The sequence below is a fragment of the Chlorocebus sabaeus genome, chromosome 15 (assembly GCF_047675955.1).
Source record: "Chlorocebus sabaeus isolate Y175 chromosome 15, mChlSab1.0.hap1, whole genome shotgun sequence".
NCBI lineage: Eukaryota > Metazoa > Chordata > Mammalia > Primates > Cercopithecidae > Chlorocebus > Chlorocebus sabaeus.
This window is the reverse complement of record NC_132918.1, coordinates 49,224,896-49,243,508: the sequence shown is the minus strand read 5'-3', so window position 1 is coordinate 49,243,508 and position 18,613 is coordinate 49,224,896. Positions and strand designations below refer to the sequence as shown.

General features: G+C 42.4%; 1 protein-coding gene across 1 annotated transcript in view; it reads left to right on the top strand.

The window, feature by feature from the left end:
* Positions 1–15,727, top strand: part of GRK7 (G protein-coupled receptor kinase 7) — a 39,574-nt gene extending 23,847 nt beyond the window's left edge. The window contains exons 3-4 of the mRNA XM_008008895.3: positions 5,293–5,567; positions 15,202–15,727. Of these exons, the coding sequence (XP_008007086.2) occupies positions 5,293–5,567; positions 15,202–15,538 (612 nt within the window). The 3' untranslated portion in view covers positions 15,539–15,727. The remainder of the gene's footprint in view (positions 1–5,292; positions 5,568–15,201) is intronic.
* Positions 15,728–18,613: the final 2,886 nt, after the last annotated feature.

Below are 18,613 nucleotides of genomic sequence, written 5' to 3'. Positions count from 1 at the left end.
TCGCTCTCTGACACACACACACACACCCCACACACAAATAGTATGACATATTTTCCCAGCACAGACAGCCACTGGTTTCTGCATTGAGTGGCCAGCTGATAGCCATGATAGCCAGCACCATGGATGAAAAAAGCCCCACATCAAAGTTTGTCCTTGAGAAATTTCGTCAGATTGGTGTACCGGACCACAAACCTCACGCACCTTTCTACATTCCCTTTACTGCCTCCTTTTCTGTCCCTCTTGGACAGCTCTCTGTCAGCAGCACATCTAGGCTGGGTTGCCCCTCCACTTTCAGAACTGGATGAAATATCATCCTGTAGGGTATGGAGCCTTATTTCCTGGGCAGCTGCTAATCAACTGGATGACATGTCAGCCAATACAGCTCTTCGGATAATCCTTGAGCAATGGAAACGGGAGATGGGAAGGACTGGGCAGCTGCATCCCCCTCATCCACTCTCTCCTGTGCTTCCTCCTTGTGTCCCTTCCAGAAGAGTCCCTTGTGCCTGATGAACCAGCAGCCAGCTGGGCATCACATCCCCCTTCCCTCACTCTCCTTTTCCCTTCTGCATATTCTATTATAAAAACTTCCAAGCATACAGCAAAGTTGAAAGAATTTCACACAAGCACCTTTGAAATACCCATTACCTAGAGTTTATCATTGACATTTTAACAGCTTTATTGAGATACGATTTAAGTACCATAAAAACCATTCATTTAAAGTGTACTGGGTGGGCGCGGTGGCTCACGCCTGTAATCCCAGCACTTTGAGAGGCCAAGGAGGATGGATCACCTGAGGTCAGGAGTTTAAGACCAGCCTGGCCAACATGGTGAAACCCTGTCTCTACTTAAAAAAAAAAAAAAGAAAGAAAGAAAAGCCAGGCATGGTGGTGCACACCTGTAGTCCCAGCTATTCAGGAGCTGAGGCAGGAGAATCACTTGAACCCAGGAGGTGGAGGCTGCAGTGAGCCAAGATTGCACCACTGCACTCCAGATGGCGACAGATGTCTCAAGGAAAAAAAAAAGTACCGGTTTTTAGTACATTTACAGAGGTGTGCAAACATTACCACAATCGATTTTAAAATATTTTCTTCACCCCCAAAAGAAATCCCATATCCTTTATCAGTCACTTCCATTACTCTGCACTTCCATCCCCAAGCAACCATTCATCTATTTTCTGTCTCTATGGAATTGCCTATATTAGACACCTCGTATAAATGGAATCATGCAGTATATGTCATTTGTGACTGGCTTCTTCCATTTAGCATGTTTTCAAGGTTCACCCATGTTGAAGCATGTATATCAGTACTTCATTCCTTTCTTCCCCATCCTCCCCTCCCCCAAGACAGAGTCTTGCTCTGTCATTCAGGTTGGAGTGCAATGGCGCCATCTCGGCTCACTGCAACCTTTGCCTCCCAGGTTCAAGCGATTCTCCTGTCTCAGCCTCCCAAGCAGCTGGGATTACAGGCGCCCCCGGCTATTTTTTGTGTTTTTAGTAGAGACGGGTTTTCACCATGTTGACCAGGCTGTCTCTAACTCCTGACTTCGTGATCTGCCCGCCTCAGCCTCACAAAGTGCTGGGATTACAGGCGTGAGCCACCACTGCCGGCCAGTACTTCATTCCTTTCTATGGCAAATAATGTTCCTTGTATATCATTAGCATTTTACTAGATTTGCTTAATCAAATGTCCATCTATCTATCCATCCTCTCTATCCATCCATTTAATCAATCTTACATCTTTTATTTATTTTCGAGTAAACTCACTTCTCTTTTTTCCAAGCCTTTGCACCTTCAGCTTGCACACCTCTCAAATATATCTCATATCACTATCCTATGTGCAAAGGAGGCTGGGAGAGGTGTTGTCTTTAGTCATCTGTCATTTTGTGATAGAGGGAGGCAAGGGAAAAGGGAGATTGGGAATAGATTTTGCTACCTAAGAATACAGTTTCTCAATCCCATCTCCCCTCCCTCCATGGCATCCCCCAGATCATGTATTCTAGAAACACCAAATTCCTTAAAACTCCCTGAATACCTTACACTTTTTCTGACTCCATCTCTTGCACATGTTCATTACCTGGATAGCCTTCTAGGTGTTTCCCTCATATTCAGGCCAACTGTGGCTCTTCAGTGAAGTATTCTCAACACACACACACACACACTCACACACACTCACATACATACACACTCACATAACACACACATATACACACACTCACATACACACATATACATACACTCAAATACACACACATATACATACACTCACACACACACACATGCACACACACATACACTCACATACACACACATGCACACACACATACACACATGCTCTCATACACATATGCTTACATACATACATGTACATTCACACATATGCTCACACCTACATACACACACACACATACGCATGCACACTCACATGCACATACACACAGGCACACATACATACACGTTCACATACACATGCACACATACACACATGCTCTCATACACATATGCTCACGTACACTCACATGCACATACACACACATATGCATACTCACACACTCACATATACACATACACACCACACTCGCACACACACATACATTCACACACACTCATACACCGACACATGTATACACACATACACACACATATACATACACCCACTGACATACACACACATACTCATACACCCACACTCACACACACACACACACACTCATGTACACACACAATCACACACACACAATCACATACGTACACATGCACACACCGACCCCGTGGGCCCCCCTGCACGTGTTCCACACTCTATTGAATCAACCTTCTGACTGTCTGTCTCTACCAGTCTCTAAATCCTCAAGGGCGGGGGTCAGGCCTTACAGGTCTCGGTATCCCTGCAACTCATTGCGGGGCATGACTCAACAAATGTTTTCTGCATAATGAATGGAAAGCATCTAGTCACCGTCTTCGTGGTTATTTAATTAAAAACATGGCATGCACCCGGTGAGGCCCTGTGATAAACGCCTGGATTTGGAGACAAAGATGAGTAAGACTGTATCCTGGGCCTCAGAGGTGCCTACGGGACTCTTGTCTGGACAAATGCAAAACTGGACAAGATGCCAGGGCAACAGATGTAAACCGGGACTGTCCCAAGCAAACCGGAACATATGGTCACCCAAATTATACACCAGCTTCTCTGAAAACAGCAGTGCCATGCTGACTCATGCACACCCGTTAGACCCTAGTCACTTCCAGAACTTTCTTGTTCAGGCCAATCACTCTTCATTAGTACTTGGATTGTTTATGTTTTTTCGTTGTTGTGAACCATGTGGAAATTATCCATGAAATTTTATATTTCTAAAGCCTTACATTAAAAAATACTTAAGCAACTAGAAATAAAACACCTAATGCACAGCTCAACACTTCCTAATGTTTTCTTCATAGAGACAGGGTCTCACTAAGTTACCCAGGCTGCAGTGCTGTGGTTTGTCTATCGCACCACAGCCTCGAACTCCTTGGATGAAGGATCCTCCCATTTCAGCCTTCTGAGTACCTGGGACTACAGGCATACACCACTGCACCCAACTTTTCCAACCTTTCCTGAAGTACTGAAATGCATAGTTGTAATCAGTGGGTGACAATCATTACATATATAAATTTCTTGGTATTAACAATAGACTCTGGTTTATCATCTTATTGATGGACCTTTGGGTGTTTCCAGCTTGTGACCATTCTGAATTAAAATGAAGTTATGAACATCTCAATATAGATTCCTTTTTCTTTCTTCTGAGTCTCTTTGAGGTACATACTCCAAAGTTAGATAATCTGGTTGAAAGACAGGAACAGTTTGTTACTTTTTGTTTCCCATTGCTCTCTGTCATATTGCTTTCCGAAAAGTCCGAGTCGGCCAGGCACAGTGGCTCACACCTGTAATCCCAGCACTTTGGGAGGCTAAGGTGGGAGGATCACTTGAGGTCAGGGGTTCAAGACCAGCCTGGCCAACATGGTGAAACCCCATCTCCACGAAAAATACAAAAATTAGCCAGGTGCGGTGGTGGGCGCCTATAATCCCAGCTACCTGGGAGGCTGAGGCAGGAGAATGGCTTGAATCTGGGAGGTAGAGGTTGCAGTGAGCTGAGATCAGGACACTGCACTCCAGCCTGGGTAACACAGCGAGACTCCATCTCAAAACAAAAAAAATCTGAAGTAAATATATACCTTAAAATTGCAAGGTGTGTTGCAGATTTCATTAAACATTTGTTGAGTAAATACATGAATTAAAATCAATGCAGCCGTAAAAAGACAAATATTGCATGATTCCACTCATATGAAGTACCTAGAGTAGTCAAATTCATAGAGAGAGAAAGTAAAATGGTGGTTGCCTGGGGTTGAGGGGAGAAGGAATGACAAGTTGTTTAATGAGTGTAAATGATCAGTTTTACAAGATGAGTAGTTCTGGAGATTGGTTGCACAACAGTGAGAATGTACTTAACACTACTGAACTTACACTGCAAAATGATTTAGATAGTAAATTTTATGTGTAATTTATCATACATACAAGCATATATAAATTTATATGTATTATATATAGAAATAAATATGTATGTATACATAGTGAATATGTATATATATTTAATCTAATGATCATTTGGCATACATTGTCAGTAGAAGTGTGCCTGTAATACATAGTCATGCATGTAAAATGAAATTTCATGTGTGTGCAGAATTTCCTCAATTAAAATGACAGTGTTAATTATTCAGTGCAGAGACAGGCAGGCAGAGGTGTGTGTGATGTTAATGTTATTACATGGCACATAGAATAAGAAACATCATAGATTAGACAATATATGAACATTTAATATTAGTAATAAAGTGCTCAACCTGAAAAAAAATCATATGCATCTAATTTTCTATTATCTGTGAACTTTAAAAAAGGCAAAGCTTAGGGGATCTTACAGACATCCACTTGAAATTTTCATCTTAAAGATGAGGTGATGAGCCTAAGAGAGGTAACAGATTTTCCCACATCAAGAGCAGCTACGGCTTCCCTTTTCTTGATGACCTTAGCCACCAACTCTATCTCATTGGCCAAAATGAATCTCATGGCCTCCCCTGGCTGCACCCAAAGCTGCTGGGAAAGCAGCAAAGGGAATAGGTTAGACCCATTGCCACTCCAAACAAATAGGGTTCCCTGAACAAGGGAAGAAAAGGAGAATATGTATTAGGTAGGCAATCAGCAGTGTCTGCTGCACTCACCTTATTGTGTTTGTTCTGTGTTGTCTTGTTTTTTGTTTGGGATGTTACAGGCTGGAACCAATGGTTACATGGCTCCTGAGATCCTAATGGAAAAGGTAAGTTATTCCTATCCTGTGGACTGGTTTGCCATGGGATGCAGCATTTATGAAATGGTTGCTGGACGAACACCATTCAAAGATTACAAGGAAAAGGTCAGTAAAGAGGATGTAAAGCAAAGAACTCTGCAAGACGAGGTCAAATTCCAGCATGATAACTTCACAGAGGAAGCAAAAGATATTTGCAGGCTCTTCTTGGCTAAGAAACCAGAGCAACGCTTAGGAAGCAGGTAAACTAGCATGTAACAGAGAGGATTGCTGACACCAGTATTGTCCACAGGGATTGGGAGAATACTTTTGATTTGTGGCAACATCTTGGAATTAAGTATTATGATTTTCCTATTTTTACTTGCATATTATATGGTTAAATATTTCTAATACTTTCAAACACTATGAGCACTTTCTGTGGAACAATCTCCAAGATGTATTTTAAGGTGGAAAAGTGAGGTGCAAAACAGCTTGTGTTAAAAAAAGAAAAAAGAGGCCGGGCGCGGTGGCTCAAGCCTGTAATCCCAGCACTTTGGGAGGCCGAGACGGGCGGATCACGAGGTCAGGAGCTCGAGACCATCCTGGCTAACCCGGTGAAACCCCGTCTCTACTAAAAAATACAAAAAACTAGCCGGGCGAGGTAGCGGGCGCCTGTGGTCCCAGCTACTCCGGAGGCTGAGGCAGGAGAATGGCGTAAACCCGGGAGGCGGAGCTTGCAGTGAGCTGAGATCCGGCCACAGCACTCCAGCCTGGGCGACAGAGCGAGACTCCGTCTCAAAAAAAAAAAAAAAAAAAAAAAGAAAAAAGAATACATAATTCAAATGGTTATATAGAATATTTGAAAGAATTTATAGGATTGGTTATGTCAGATGAAGGGAAATTGGGGGCTGGGGATGGGGATGCAAATAAGAATTTTCACTGTATCACCTTAGCTTCTTTTGCATCTTGAACCATGTTGAGTAAATAAATGTATTAAAATCACATGCAGTCATAAAACAAAACAAATATTGCATGATTCCACTTACATAAGGTACCTAGAGTAGTCAAATTCATAGAGACAGAAAGTAGAAGTCAAGGCAGGGTGGCTCATGCCTGTAATCCCAGCACTTTGGGAGGCCAAGGTGGGTGGATCACAAGGTCAGGAGTTCAAGACCAGCCTGGCCAAGACGGTGAAACCCCGTCTCTAATAAAACTACAAAAATTAGCCAGGCACGGTGGCAGGTGCCTATAATCCCAACTACTCAGGAGGCTGAGGCAGGAGAATTGCTTGAACCCAGGCAGCAGAGGTTGCAGTGAGCTGAGATCGAGCCACTGTACTCCAGCCTGGGTGACAGAGCGAGACTCCGTCTCAAAAAAGAAGAAAGTAAGTAGAACGGCAGTTTCCTGGGGTTAAGGGGAGGAGAAATGGGAATTGTTTAATGAGTATAAATTATCTGTTTTACAAAATGAAGAGTTCTGGAGATTGGTTGCACAACAACGTAGTGTGAAGGTACTTAACACTGTTACATACATTATCTATTCAAAAATAATTCAAACAGGCTGGGCACAATGGCTCACACCTATGAGCCAGGTATGGTGGCTCACGCCAGCACTTTGGGAGGTTGAGGTGGCGGATTACCTGAGGTCAGGAGTTTAAGACCAGCCTGGCCAACATACGGTGAAACCCCATGTCTACTAAAAATACAAAAAATTAGCCAGGAGTGGTGGCAGCCGCCTGTAATCCCAGATAATCGAGAGGTTAAGGCACGAGAATCACTTGAACCCAGGAGGCGGAGGTTGCAGTGAGCCAAGATCGCACCACTGCACTCCAGCCTGGGCAACAGAGCAAGACTCTGTCTCAAAATAATAAAAGTAATAATAATGGTAATAATAATTAAAATAAAAACATAAAACTACCAGTACTGATAGTCATAGCTCTGGAAAATTCTGTTCCTTTCAAATGTCTCCCGTAGCATATCATCAGTCCTTCAAAAAATATTTACATGAGCACAAATGATGTTGCCAGCTGTTAAAATTGAAGCCAAGTTTTATGGTTTATGATATAATAATAAGATTAAGCTATTTTAGAAGGCCGGGCGCAGTGGTTCATGCCTGTAATCTTAAAACTTTGGAAGGCCAAGGTGGGAGGATCACTTGAGTCCAGGAATTCAAGACCAGCCTAAGCAACATAGAGAGACCCTGCCTCTACGGATAATAAAAATATTAGCCAGGTGTAGGAATGCATGCCTGTAGTCCCAGCTACTCAAGAGGCTGAGGTGGGAGGATCACTTGAGCCCAGGAGCTCAAGGCTGCAGTGAGCTATGATCATGCCACTGTACTCCAGCATGGATGACAGAGCAAGACCCTGTCTCTAAAAAAAAGATTCTATAGAAGAAAAAAAGAAGTAAAAGTTGGCCTGTGAAAAGACCCTTGGCAGTGAGTGACTATGTTGTGTAGGGAGAAAATCAAGAGCTTTAGATTCACAATAGATTCAAGTCCCAGCTCTGCTATAGACTGGTTATTTTACCTCAAGCAATTGAACTGCTTTCTTTAAATCTCAATATCCTCATATATAAAATGAGGAGATTGTGGGTATTATGGTTAATTTTATGTGTCAACTCGGTTAGGCCACAGTACTCAGATATTTGGTCAAATATTATTGAGATATTTCTGGGCAGATTTTTAGATGAGATTAACATTTAAATCAGTAGACTTTGAGTAAAGTAGATGACTGTCCCTAACGTGGATAGGCTTGATTCAATCAGTTGAAAGCCTTAATAAGAAAAGACTGACTTACCCAGAAGAAGTGGGAATTCTGCCAGCAAACCACCTTTGGGGTCAAACTGCGATCCTTCCCTGGGTTTCCAGCGTGCTAAACTACCCTGCAGACTTTGGATTTACAAAGCCCTAAATGAAATCTCTCTCTCTCTTTCTCTCTCTCTCTCTGTCTCCCCTTCTCTTTCTCTCTCTCCCCATCCCTCCTTCCCTTCCTCTCTCTCCCTCTCTCTTTCTCTCCTTCTCAGAGAGATTTATATGTGTACACTCACACATTGTCAGGGAGGAAACGCATTCTCTACCCTCTTACATTCAGTTATTGGAGACTTACAAATTATTATTATTAGTTTTTGAGACAGTCTCACTCTGCTGCCCAGGCTGGAGTGCAATGGCATAATCTTGGCTCACTGCAATCTCAGCCTCCCAGGTTCAAGCAATTCTTCTTCCTTGGCCTCCTGAGTAGCTGGGATTACAGGCACCCGCCACCACACCCAGCTAATTTTTGTATTTTTGGTAGAGAGAGGGTTTCACCATGTTGGCCAGGATAGTCTCGATCCCACATGCTTCACACACAATTCTGTTGACCAGAACTCGTCCTCGGATCCTGCCTACGAGTGAGGGGGCTGACTAGTGTCTTCTGCGTGCCCAGGAGTGAGAATCAAATAGGATATGGTGACCACTGACAATCACTAATAATCTCTACCCTCATGGTCTTCAGTGAGTATCCGAGGGTGCGGGAGCAGTGGCTGAGTCAGGAGGAAAGTCTCTTTAGATGACTTCCCCGAAGGGAAAAACACCCACTTGGATGCCTCGATTCCCACGTTTGATTTAAAATCTATCTTGGCCGGGCGCGGTGGCTCACGCCTGTAATCCCAGCACTTTGGGAGGCCGAGGTGGGTGGATCACCTGAGGTCAGAGTTCAAGAACAACTTGGCCAACATGACGAAACCCCATCTCTACTAAAAATACAAAAAATTAGCCGGGTGCAGTGGCGGGTGCCTGTAATCCCAGCTACTCAGGAGACTGAGGCAGGGGAATCGCTTGAGCCTGGGAGGTGGAGGTTGAAGTGAGCCAAGATCACACCACTGTTCTCCAGCCTGGGCAACAAGAGCAAAACTCTGTCTGAGGAAAAAATTTAAAGAATAAAAATAAAATAAAATAAATCTTAATACTCTATAAGCAGACTTTGGATTTACAAAATGAAATATTAACAAACTTCATGAAAATGCGACCTTAAAGCACTGTAAACACCACTTTAAAGCATACTAAACACTGGTCACTGCCTGAAGCTGCTTCCTCAAGCAAAGCCTTTCTAATAAAGCATCTGTTGTTGTGACTGTTTTGAATAAGATTGTTTACAACATTAGAGAAAAGGCATATAAAAAACAGCTGTTCAGTGAAACAGAAAATCTTCCAACATTTTTTTTTTCTTACAGCCTCTATAACTGCAGAATCTTCCAACATTTTTATTTCAACTCTTTATATTTTTAAAAAATTTAATCAAATGAGATCACGTTGGATTAATGTAGTGGGCATCCTCCAATCCAAGGCAAATGCCTCGACAGCATGTTACACAGCGGAGTTCAAATGCTCCCTCCCTGTTGCCTTCTTAAGCATTTGAAATGAATTAAAAACCCTTCTCCTTTAGACATCACTGAAAAGGATTACCTTCTTTGCCTTTATGGGTCTGGGAGTTAATTTTGCAGAGAAGCCAAAAGCTTTTCTGAGCATCTCCAGGGGCTCCAGATGGAATCAACTACAGGGTCTTCCAATGAAATAAATGGTGAAGACCACTTAAGTTTCTGCAGGTTTTATTCTGGTGAGCCAGTGCAGCAGAACAAGAGCAAATAATCATGAAAGTCTCTGACTTAAGTGCTTCTCCAACACACAATTTCATGCCAATACCTGCTGTTCTTGGCAGACCAAATTCCCTTGTGGGCCTCATGTATGGGCAGGTGGTATCTTCGCTTCATTGACTATTATAAGAAAATCCATTGTAATCTCTGTGTGGGGTTCCATAATACGAGAGCCTCTGTTAATGCTCTGAAATATATTCCACTCCAATGAGCAGAAGTCCTCCCTGCAGCTGCCACTTTGGCTGTTACAAAAGATAATGCCTCCAGCAACAGCCTCTCCTATTTGTTCAAAGTGCAACGCACAATGATGACCCAAAAAGCCCTGCACAGAACTGCCAGGGAAAGATGCAAGAGTGAAATAATCAGCCTGCTATTTTAATGACAGACCTGTGGTGGGAGTTGCTAGTGCAAGAGATCAAAGACATCATCTTTGTAGTGGCCCAGCCACAAGAACAAGGAATGGAGATGGGAAAGCCCAGTCTTCACTGGTAGCAGCAGCACCCACAGACATTTCTTGGGAAAAGGTATACAAGGCATGAATCCTGCCCTCCAGGGGATTGTCATTGGGTTATTGAAGAACATAAAGGAAACCTCCAAGTGACCCATGGTTTCCTTGTCTTTTATAATTAGTTGCAAAAGGACTGCAGTCAGCCACCACTGATGGACAAACCAAGGCTCCCTGGGCGTGGTGGGCTTGAGATGCTATGTGAGAACTGTTCATCCTGATGTAAAGACTGGTCTGGCAAGTCTTCCAAGGTTACCAAGCTCCTGGGCAGTCTCCATTTACTGCTTAGACTGAGTTTTTAAGGGCCCTTTTGACCCCTGGTACAGTGTGTTCAATTCATGTCTGCCAGTGGTCATGGAAGCGATGCAAGTACCTTCCCTGAGGCACCTACTCCCTTTCCAATGCCTTCATTCTCTTTTGAGACATGCAGGTCTGGGGCTCATTCCTGATCTATTTGGATGGCATTCTAGCTCTATCGTTCTGCCACATTTAAAAATCTGATACCTTTAAAAGGTGATACCTTTAAAAGGTGTAAATTATACCTCAATAAACCTGACTTTTAAAAAATCTCTCTTTTTTTTTTTTTGAGACAGAGTCTTGCTCTGTCACCTAGGCTGGACTGCCATAGCCCGATCTCAGCTCACCGCAACCTTTGCCTCCCAGGTTTAAGCAATTCTCCTCCCTCAGCCTCCCAAGTAACTGAGAATATAGGCATGTGCCACCACGCCTGACTAATTTTTGTATTTTTCAGTAGAGACAGGGTTTCACCATGTTGGCCAGTCTGGTCTCAAACTCCTGGCCTCAGGAGATCCACCCACTTCGGCCTCCCAAAGTGCTGGGATTACAGGTGTGAGCCACTGTGCCTGGCCTAAATATCTATTTTTGAAGCTTACATGTATCTCAGTAACTCTCCCTCAAGGCTCTTAACCTACAAGACGTAAACCACACAGACACTGGGGCAGTCGGTTCTGGTAGATGGCAAGCCTGCATTTTCTTTCTTTCAGTTGGTGGAGACTTTGGGAGAAAAGACACTCCTTGTAGCACCTTTGATCCAGGTCTCCATACACAGTGGGAAAAGTCCACGAAGTTCCGGATAGACCTTTCTGGAAGTGGGTAGGGCTGGGTCACAGAACAAGAACCCAAGGAATCACTGGATCATCAGATGCCTCCAATTAAGTTTCTCTTCTCATAATAAAATTTAATTATAAATTTTCCTTTGAAAAAGTCACCTATTTACTGTGGCTTCCTCAGATGCACAGTTATTCATGAATACAGAAGCACATAAAGGAGTCAAAAATACAGGAGTTAGAGACAGGGCTGTTGTACTGGTTGAATGTAATAATCTAATGAAGAGCTGAATGTTGTGTTAACTGAGAGTAGGCCCTGAATAAATGTCAGTTATCCTCATTCTTGTTATTAGTTGTGCCATTATTGGATATTGCCTTTAGTCATCTTGCTGGGCAGAGTCTGTTGTCGTTATCATCTGACATGGTGGGGAATCTCCGAAGGGAATATATGGGGCAAACTCTCAATCCTTTCCCAAAAAGCTTTTTGATATCTTGAATGGAAAATGTAAAGGATGGACCATTAATATGATTAATTTCTATTAAGGTTGACTTAAGGCAGAAATTGACTTTTTTTAAAACGAAGACATTTCTTTAAAAAAAAATCTTTTATTTTAGATTCAGGGAGTATATGTGCAGGTTTGTTACAAAGACATATTGTGTAATGCTGAGGTTTTGGATGCAATTGAATCTACCACCCAAGTAGTGAGCACAGTACTCAATAGATAGTTTTTCAACCCTTGCCCCACCCCCAAAACATCTAGTAGTCCCCCGTGTCTATTGTTCCCATGTTTACGTCCATGTTTACCCAATGTTTAGCTCCCACTTATAAGTGAGAACATGCGGTACTTGGTTTTCTGTTTCTATGTTAGTTCACTTAGGAAAATGGTCTCCAGCTGCTTCTATGTTGCTGCAAAGAACATAGTTTCATTCCTTTTTATGGCTGCACATTATTCCATATTGTGTATGTACCACATTTTCTTTATTCAATCCACCATTTATGGACTCCTTAGTTGATTCCATGTCTTTGCTATTGTGAATGGTGCTGTGATGAACATATGCGTGTATGTCTTTTTGGTAGAACAATTTATTTCCCTTTGGGTATATACCAGTAATAGTATTGCTGGGTCAAATGGTAGTTCTATTTTTAGTTCTTTGAGAAATCTCCAAACTGCTTTCCAGAATGGCTGAACTAATTTACTTTCCCATCAACAGTGTGTAAGCATTCCCTTTTCTGTGCAGCCCCTCCAATATGTTTTTGTTTGGTTGGTTGGTTTGTTGGTTGGTTGGTATTTTTTCGTTTGTTTTTTGTTTGTTTTTGAGACGGAATCTCATTCTGTCACCCAGGCTGGAGTGCAGTGGCACGACCTCAGCTCACTGCAATCTCCTGGATTCAAGCAATTCTCCTGCCTCAGCCTCCTGAGTAGCTAGGACTACAGGCACACGCCACCACACCTTTCTAATTTTTTGTATTTTAGTAGATATGGGGTTTCACCATGTTGCCCAGTCTGGTCTTGAACTCCTGAGCTCAAGCAATCTGCCTACCTTGGTCTCCCAAGGTGCTAGGATTACAGGCGTGAGCCACCGTGCCTGGCTGTTTTGTTTGTTTGTTTGTTTTGTTACTTCTTAGTAATAGCTATTCTGACGGGTGTGAGATGGTATCTCATTGTGGTTTTAATTTACTTTTATCTGATGATTAGTGATAATGAGCATTTTTTGCTATATTTGTCGGCCACTTGTATGTGGAAGATGTTTCTCAATCAGACCAGGAAATCTATCCACATTTTTTTTTTTTTTTTTTTTTTTTTTTTGAGGGAGTCTGACTCTGTCACCCAGGCTGGAATGGGCTCACTGCAAGCTCTGCCTCCCGGGTTCATGCCATTCTCCTGCCTCAGCCTCCCCAGTAGCTGGAACTACAGGCGTCCGCCACCACACCCGGCTAATTTTTTGTGTTTTTAGTAGAGACGGGGTTTCACGGTGTTAGCCAGGATGGTCTCAATCTCCTGACCTTGTGATCCACCCATCTCGGCCTCCCAAAGTGCTGGGATTACAGGCTTGAGCCACCGCACCCAGCCAAATCTAGGTTTTAACAAAATAAAAAGTGGGCTGTGTTGTGGCATCAGATTCAAAATTTTTTTTTTCCTCTAAAAAATGTGAATAGCCAGATGCGGTGGCTCACGCCTGTAATCCCAGCACTTTGGGAGGCCGAGGTGGGCGGATCACGAGGTCAGGAGATCAATACCATCCTGGCTAACCCGGTGAAACCCTGTCTCTACTAAAAATTACAAAAAACTAGCCAGGCAAGGTGGCGGGTGCCTGTAATCCCAGCTACTCGGAGGCTGAGGCAGGAGAATGGCGTAAACCCGGGAGGCAGAGCTTGCAGTGAGCTGAGATCCGGCCACTGCACTCCAGCCTGGGTGACAGAGCGAGACTCCGTCTCAAAAAAAAAAAAACAAAAACCTAGATTTAAGAGTAACTAAGAGGAGTATGGTAGGCAGCCCCTAAGATGGCTCCCAATGATCCCCACATCCTGGCATTCATACCCATGTATGATCCCTTTACCTTAAGTGTGGTCTTCCTTCAATAAGAAATAGAATATGGCAGAAGTGATGAGATGTCACTTCTAAGATTAGATTATTAAAAAAACTATGGCTTCTATTTTGAGCATTCTGTGTGTGTGTGTGTGTGTGTGTGTGTGTGTGTGTGTGTGATCACTGACCTTGGGAAAGCCAGCTGCAATGTTTTAAAGCAGCCCTGTGAAGGCTCATGTGATAAGGGATGGAGGCTTGACAATAACCACATGAGTGAGCTTGGAAGCAAATCCTCCAGCCTCAGCTGAGCCTTCAGATGAGACCACAGTCTCAGCCAGCCGCTTTACTGCAACCTCAGAAGAGAATCTGAGACAGAGACACCCAGTTAAGCCACGTCCAGATTCTTGACCCTCAGAAGCTGTGAGATAATAAATGTTTGTTGTTTTAAGGCACTAAATTTTGGAGCAATTTGTTACAAAGCAATAGATAACTAATATTAATAATAGAGGTTACACAGTTGGGAACATGCTTTTTTCTTTAGATACTGGAATAATTTCTAGCATAGAGATGGAGGGTTTGATAATAATAATCATAGTGCTGAATACTAAATTTATGCTAATTCCTACTACTGCAAATTGCTAATGGATTTTTTTAAGTCTTTAAAGAAATAACACCAAGATTATTGTGGCAGTTGGGGAGGTAAGTGGGGCTTCTGGAAATCATATCATATTACCAATAAAGGGATATGAGTGCCGCCTTTTAAAATGGGAGTGGTGGTTGTGTGGGACAGAGATATGCTTAACTTGTTCTGTGTGACCCTGAAAAGGCAATGACTAGAAGCTGCAGGCAAGCAGGTGTGGTTCTACAGAACTTTCCTAGTATTTCCTTGAAACACCAAGAATAAAAGTCATGTCCAAAGCTTCACTATTTAAAAATTGCATCTACAGGTGAAAGCTGTCTGCAAATAATGAGAGTGCTGTCTATTTATATGTGAATTTGGGGTGATTTCAAAAGCTATTATTTTTCAGTTATTCTTTATGTTATTATATTGTCTTTGCAATTAAAATAAAATGTAAGAAAAGAATGCTACACACTTTGTGTTGTTAGAACGTGTCCCATTTTGGTTTGTTAACTCTGTCTCAGGCTGATGTCTCCTTTCTTCACAGAGAAAAGTCTGATGATCCCAGGAAACATCATTTCTTTAAAACGATCAACTTTCCTCGCCTAGAAGCCGGCCTAATTGAACCCCCATTTGTGCCAGACCCTTCAGTGGTTTATGCCAAAGACATCGGTGAAATTGATGATTTCTCTGAGGTTCGGGGGGTGGAATTTGATGACAAAGATAAGCAGTTCTTCAAAAACTTTGCAACAGGTGCTGTTCCTATAGCGTGGCAGGAAGAAATTATAGAAACGGGACTGTTTGAGGAACTCAATGACCCCAACAGACCTACCGGTTGTGGGGAGGGTAATTCATCCAAGTCTGGCGTGTGTTTGTTACTGTAAATTGCTCTCTTTACCAGACAGGTGGCAGGAGTCTTGGCTGACATAATCCTCGAATGTTCCCAACATGTGGAAATCTGTGGAATGAGGGATAATCAGTTAGGAGGGGGACATCGCAACCACAAAACAATTCAAAGGACAGGCAAGTTCACTACTAGGACACATTTTATTTTCTTTCTCTTTCTTTTTTTCATAAAGATGAGTAAAGTCTCAGTTTTCACTGAGGGCTGGGAAAAGGAACACTCAGGTTTATTTTGATAAACTGAAAGCATTAGCCTTTTACCATCATGTCCCTGTGTATTACGCAAAGTCCTAGGAACAGAGAATGGAACTTTGTGGTGTGCCCAGAAAATGAGCATTTGCTGTTCTTAGTAAATAATCATTTTAGTTTTTCTTTGTTTATATCTTTTTTTCCCTTCATCTTTCTTCTGCTTCTGTACTTATAAAAAGGATTTTGAAGCTGGAAACAAATGTTCCTGACATTCTCCCTCTAAAAAGGAGTGGGTTACAATATTTTGGCAATGTTTTAGATCACAGAATAATTTTCAATTTCACTGACAGTTTCTTTTACAGTTTTTTGGAAACAATTTACTATCATCATATTGAAGCATTTTAAATGTAAACATCCATGAGGTCTGTGAAGTAAAGCATTCTGTAAAGTTAGTTGAGTCCTTTAGGTAATATGGTAAACTTGCACTACCATATGCCATCAGTTCCCAAACTCTGCTGAACTTTGGAATCATCTAGGGATCTTTTAAAAAACAAATGCCTGACTCCCATCCACAGACATTCTGATCCCCACTCCCAGGTATGGGAACAGCTTGACCATTTAGAATTTCAGAAGCTCCCCAAGTGAGTCTACTGTGCAGCAGTTTGGCAGGCACTGTCATGCACATGTGAATGTTATTACATTCGATCTTATTTTGGTTGCTCAAAACTTCAATCATACATTTTGATGGCAACTTTTCAAATGTCCCCAAAGCATGTCATTTTAGCAATTGCAGTATAAACGAAACAAGACAATCTATTCATCTTAGAGCTTCTCTTGTCCTTGCACACTTTAGTTTCTCACACATATCTTGGGAGCTTGGTCTCTTGGCTATTTCAAAGCCTGAAGGAGACCTATGGGCTTAGAAATTGAGTTGAACAGGCCAGGTGCAGTGGCTCATGTCTGTAATCCCAGCACTTTGGGAGGCCGAGGTGGACGGATCACGAGGTCAAGAGTTCAAGACCAGCCTGGCCAACATGGTGTAAACCCCGTCTCTACTAAAAATACAAACATTAGCCCGGTGTGGTGGTGCGCATCTGGAATCCCAGCTACTCGGGAGCCTGAGGCAGGAGAATTGCTTGAACCCAGGAGGCGGAGATTGTAGTGAGCCAAGATCGCGTGCCATTGCACTCCAGCCTGGGCAACAAGAGCAAGACTCTTGTCTCAAAAAGAAAAAAAAAAAAGAAAGAAAGAAAAGAAATTGAATTGAAAAAATAGTAGCCCTCATTTCAAGTGGCTGCCCAGCCAGCACTGTATGGTAGAATTAGCACTTCTCAAAAGCACAGCCGAGGTGAGAATTCTACAACTGCGAAAAAATATTTGGGATACAAATATAAAGCTGGGTGATATTTTTTAAAAGGATGTGTGTGTGCATAATAAAATCTAAATTTATCCCAGTGGTTAAAAAAAACCTGGCTGAAGTCAATTAAAAAGTTTTGTCCCTTGAGTTAGGGATTCAAAAACTGCAAAAGTGTTGGTCAAAAAAATGTTGGTTAATGGGAATCCAGCTAACAGTAATACTCATCTACAAGACAGCATTAACTATACCTGGAACAAGTTAAGAAGAAGCCCTCTGACAGTTGAGGCCTAGGCTGTGCACCTGTGGCTCACTTTCCCACTCCTCCTGCATCCTCAGCATGCTCCCTAATGCTCCAAATCCTAACCTAGGATGCTTAGAGTTCTGTGTCACCAAAGCAGGATACAAGTATGCCCAGGAGATTTTCTTTTTTTTTCCTGAGGTAAGAAAGTAAATTAAAGTTTGGTTAAGTTTTGAACAAGTCCCTTTTAACAAAAAACCAATTGGTGATTAACAGAAATCCAATTAACCAGAGTACTCCAATGGTAGAGTTCTCAGGATTGGGCTTTATAGACCTTTAAAAACAACATAGTGTTTATTTGTTGATTATGCCTTAAAGCTGGCAGAGGGACAAATGCAAACTAATAATTAAAGATAAATATCTCAGTTTTAAAAAGGACAAAAAAATTGGAGAGATAAAAAAATAAAAATGTCTTGTTGCATTGATTCCTTAGTGTGAATTGCCTCTGCTTTCAATAAGGTTTAAATGGAAATCTGTTTTATGTCTTAGAACTAACTCAGGAAAATAATTGAATAAGTAGTTGTATTAATCCATTCTCACACTGCTGTAAAGAAATACCTGAGGCCAGGCATGGTGGCTCATGCTTGCAATCTCAGCACTTTGGGAGTCCAAGGCAGGCAGATCACCTGAGGTCAGGAGTTTGAGACCAGCCTGGCCAACATGGTGAAACTGTGTCTCCACTAAAAATATAAAAATTAGCCAGGTGTGGTGGTGTATGCCTGTAATCCCAGCTACTAGGATGGCTGAGACAGGAGGATTGCTTCAACTTGGGAGGAGGAGGTTGCAGTGAGCCAAGATTGCACCCACTGGACTCCAGCCTGGACAGGGCAAGACTCTGTCTCAAAAAAAAAAAAAAAAAAAAAAAAAAAAAAAAAAAAAAATCCTGAAACTGGGTAATTTATAAAGAAAAGAGGTTTAATTGGCTCACAGTCCCACAGGCTGTACAGGAAGCATGGCTGGTGAGGCCTCAGGAAACTTACAGTCATGGCAAAAGGCAAAGGGGAAGCAGTCATGTCTTACATGGCCGCAGAACGGAGAAGTGGGGGACAAAGGCCACACACTTTTAAACAACTGGATCTCGTGAGAACTCACTCATTATCATGAGAACAGCAAGGGGGGGAATCTGCCCCCACGATCCAATCACCTTCTACCAGGCCCCTCGTCCAACATTGGGGATTATAATTCTACATGAGATTTGGGTGGAGACACAGA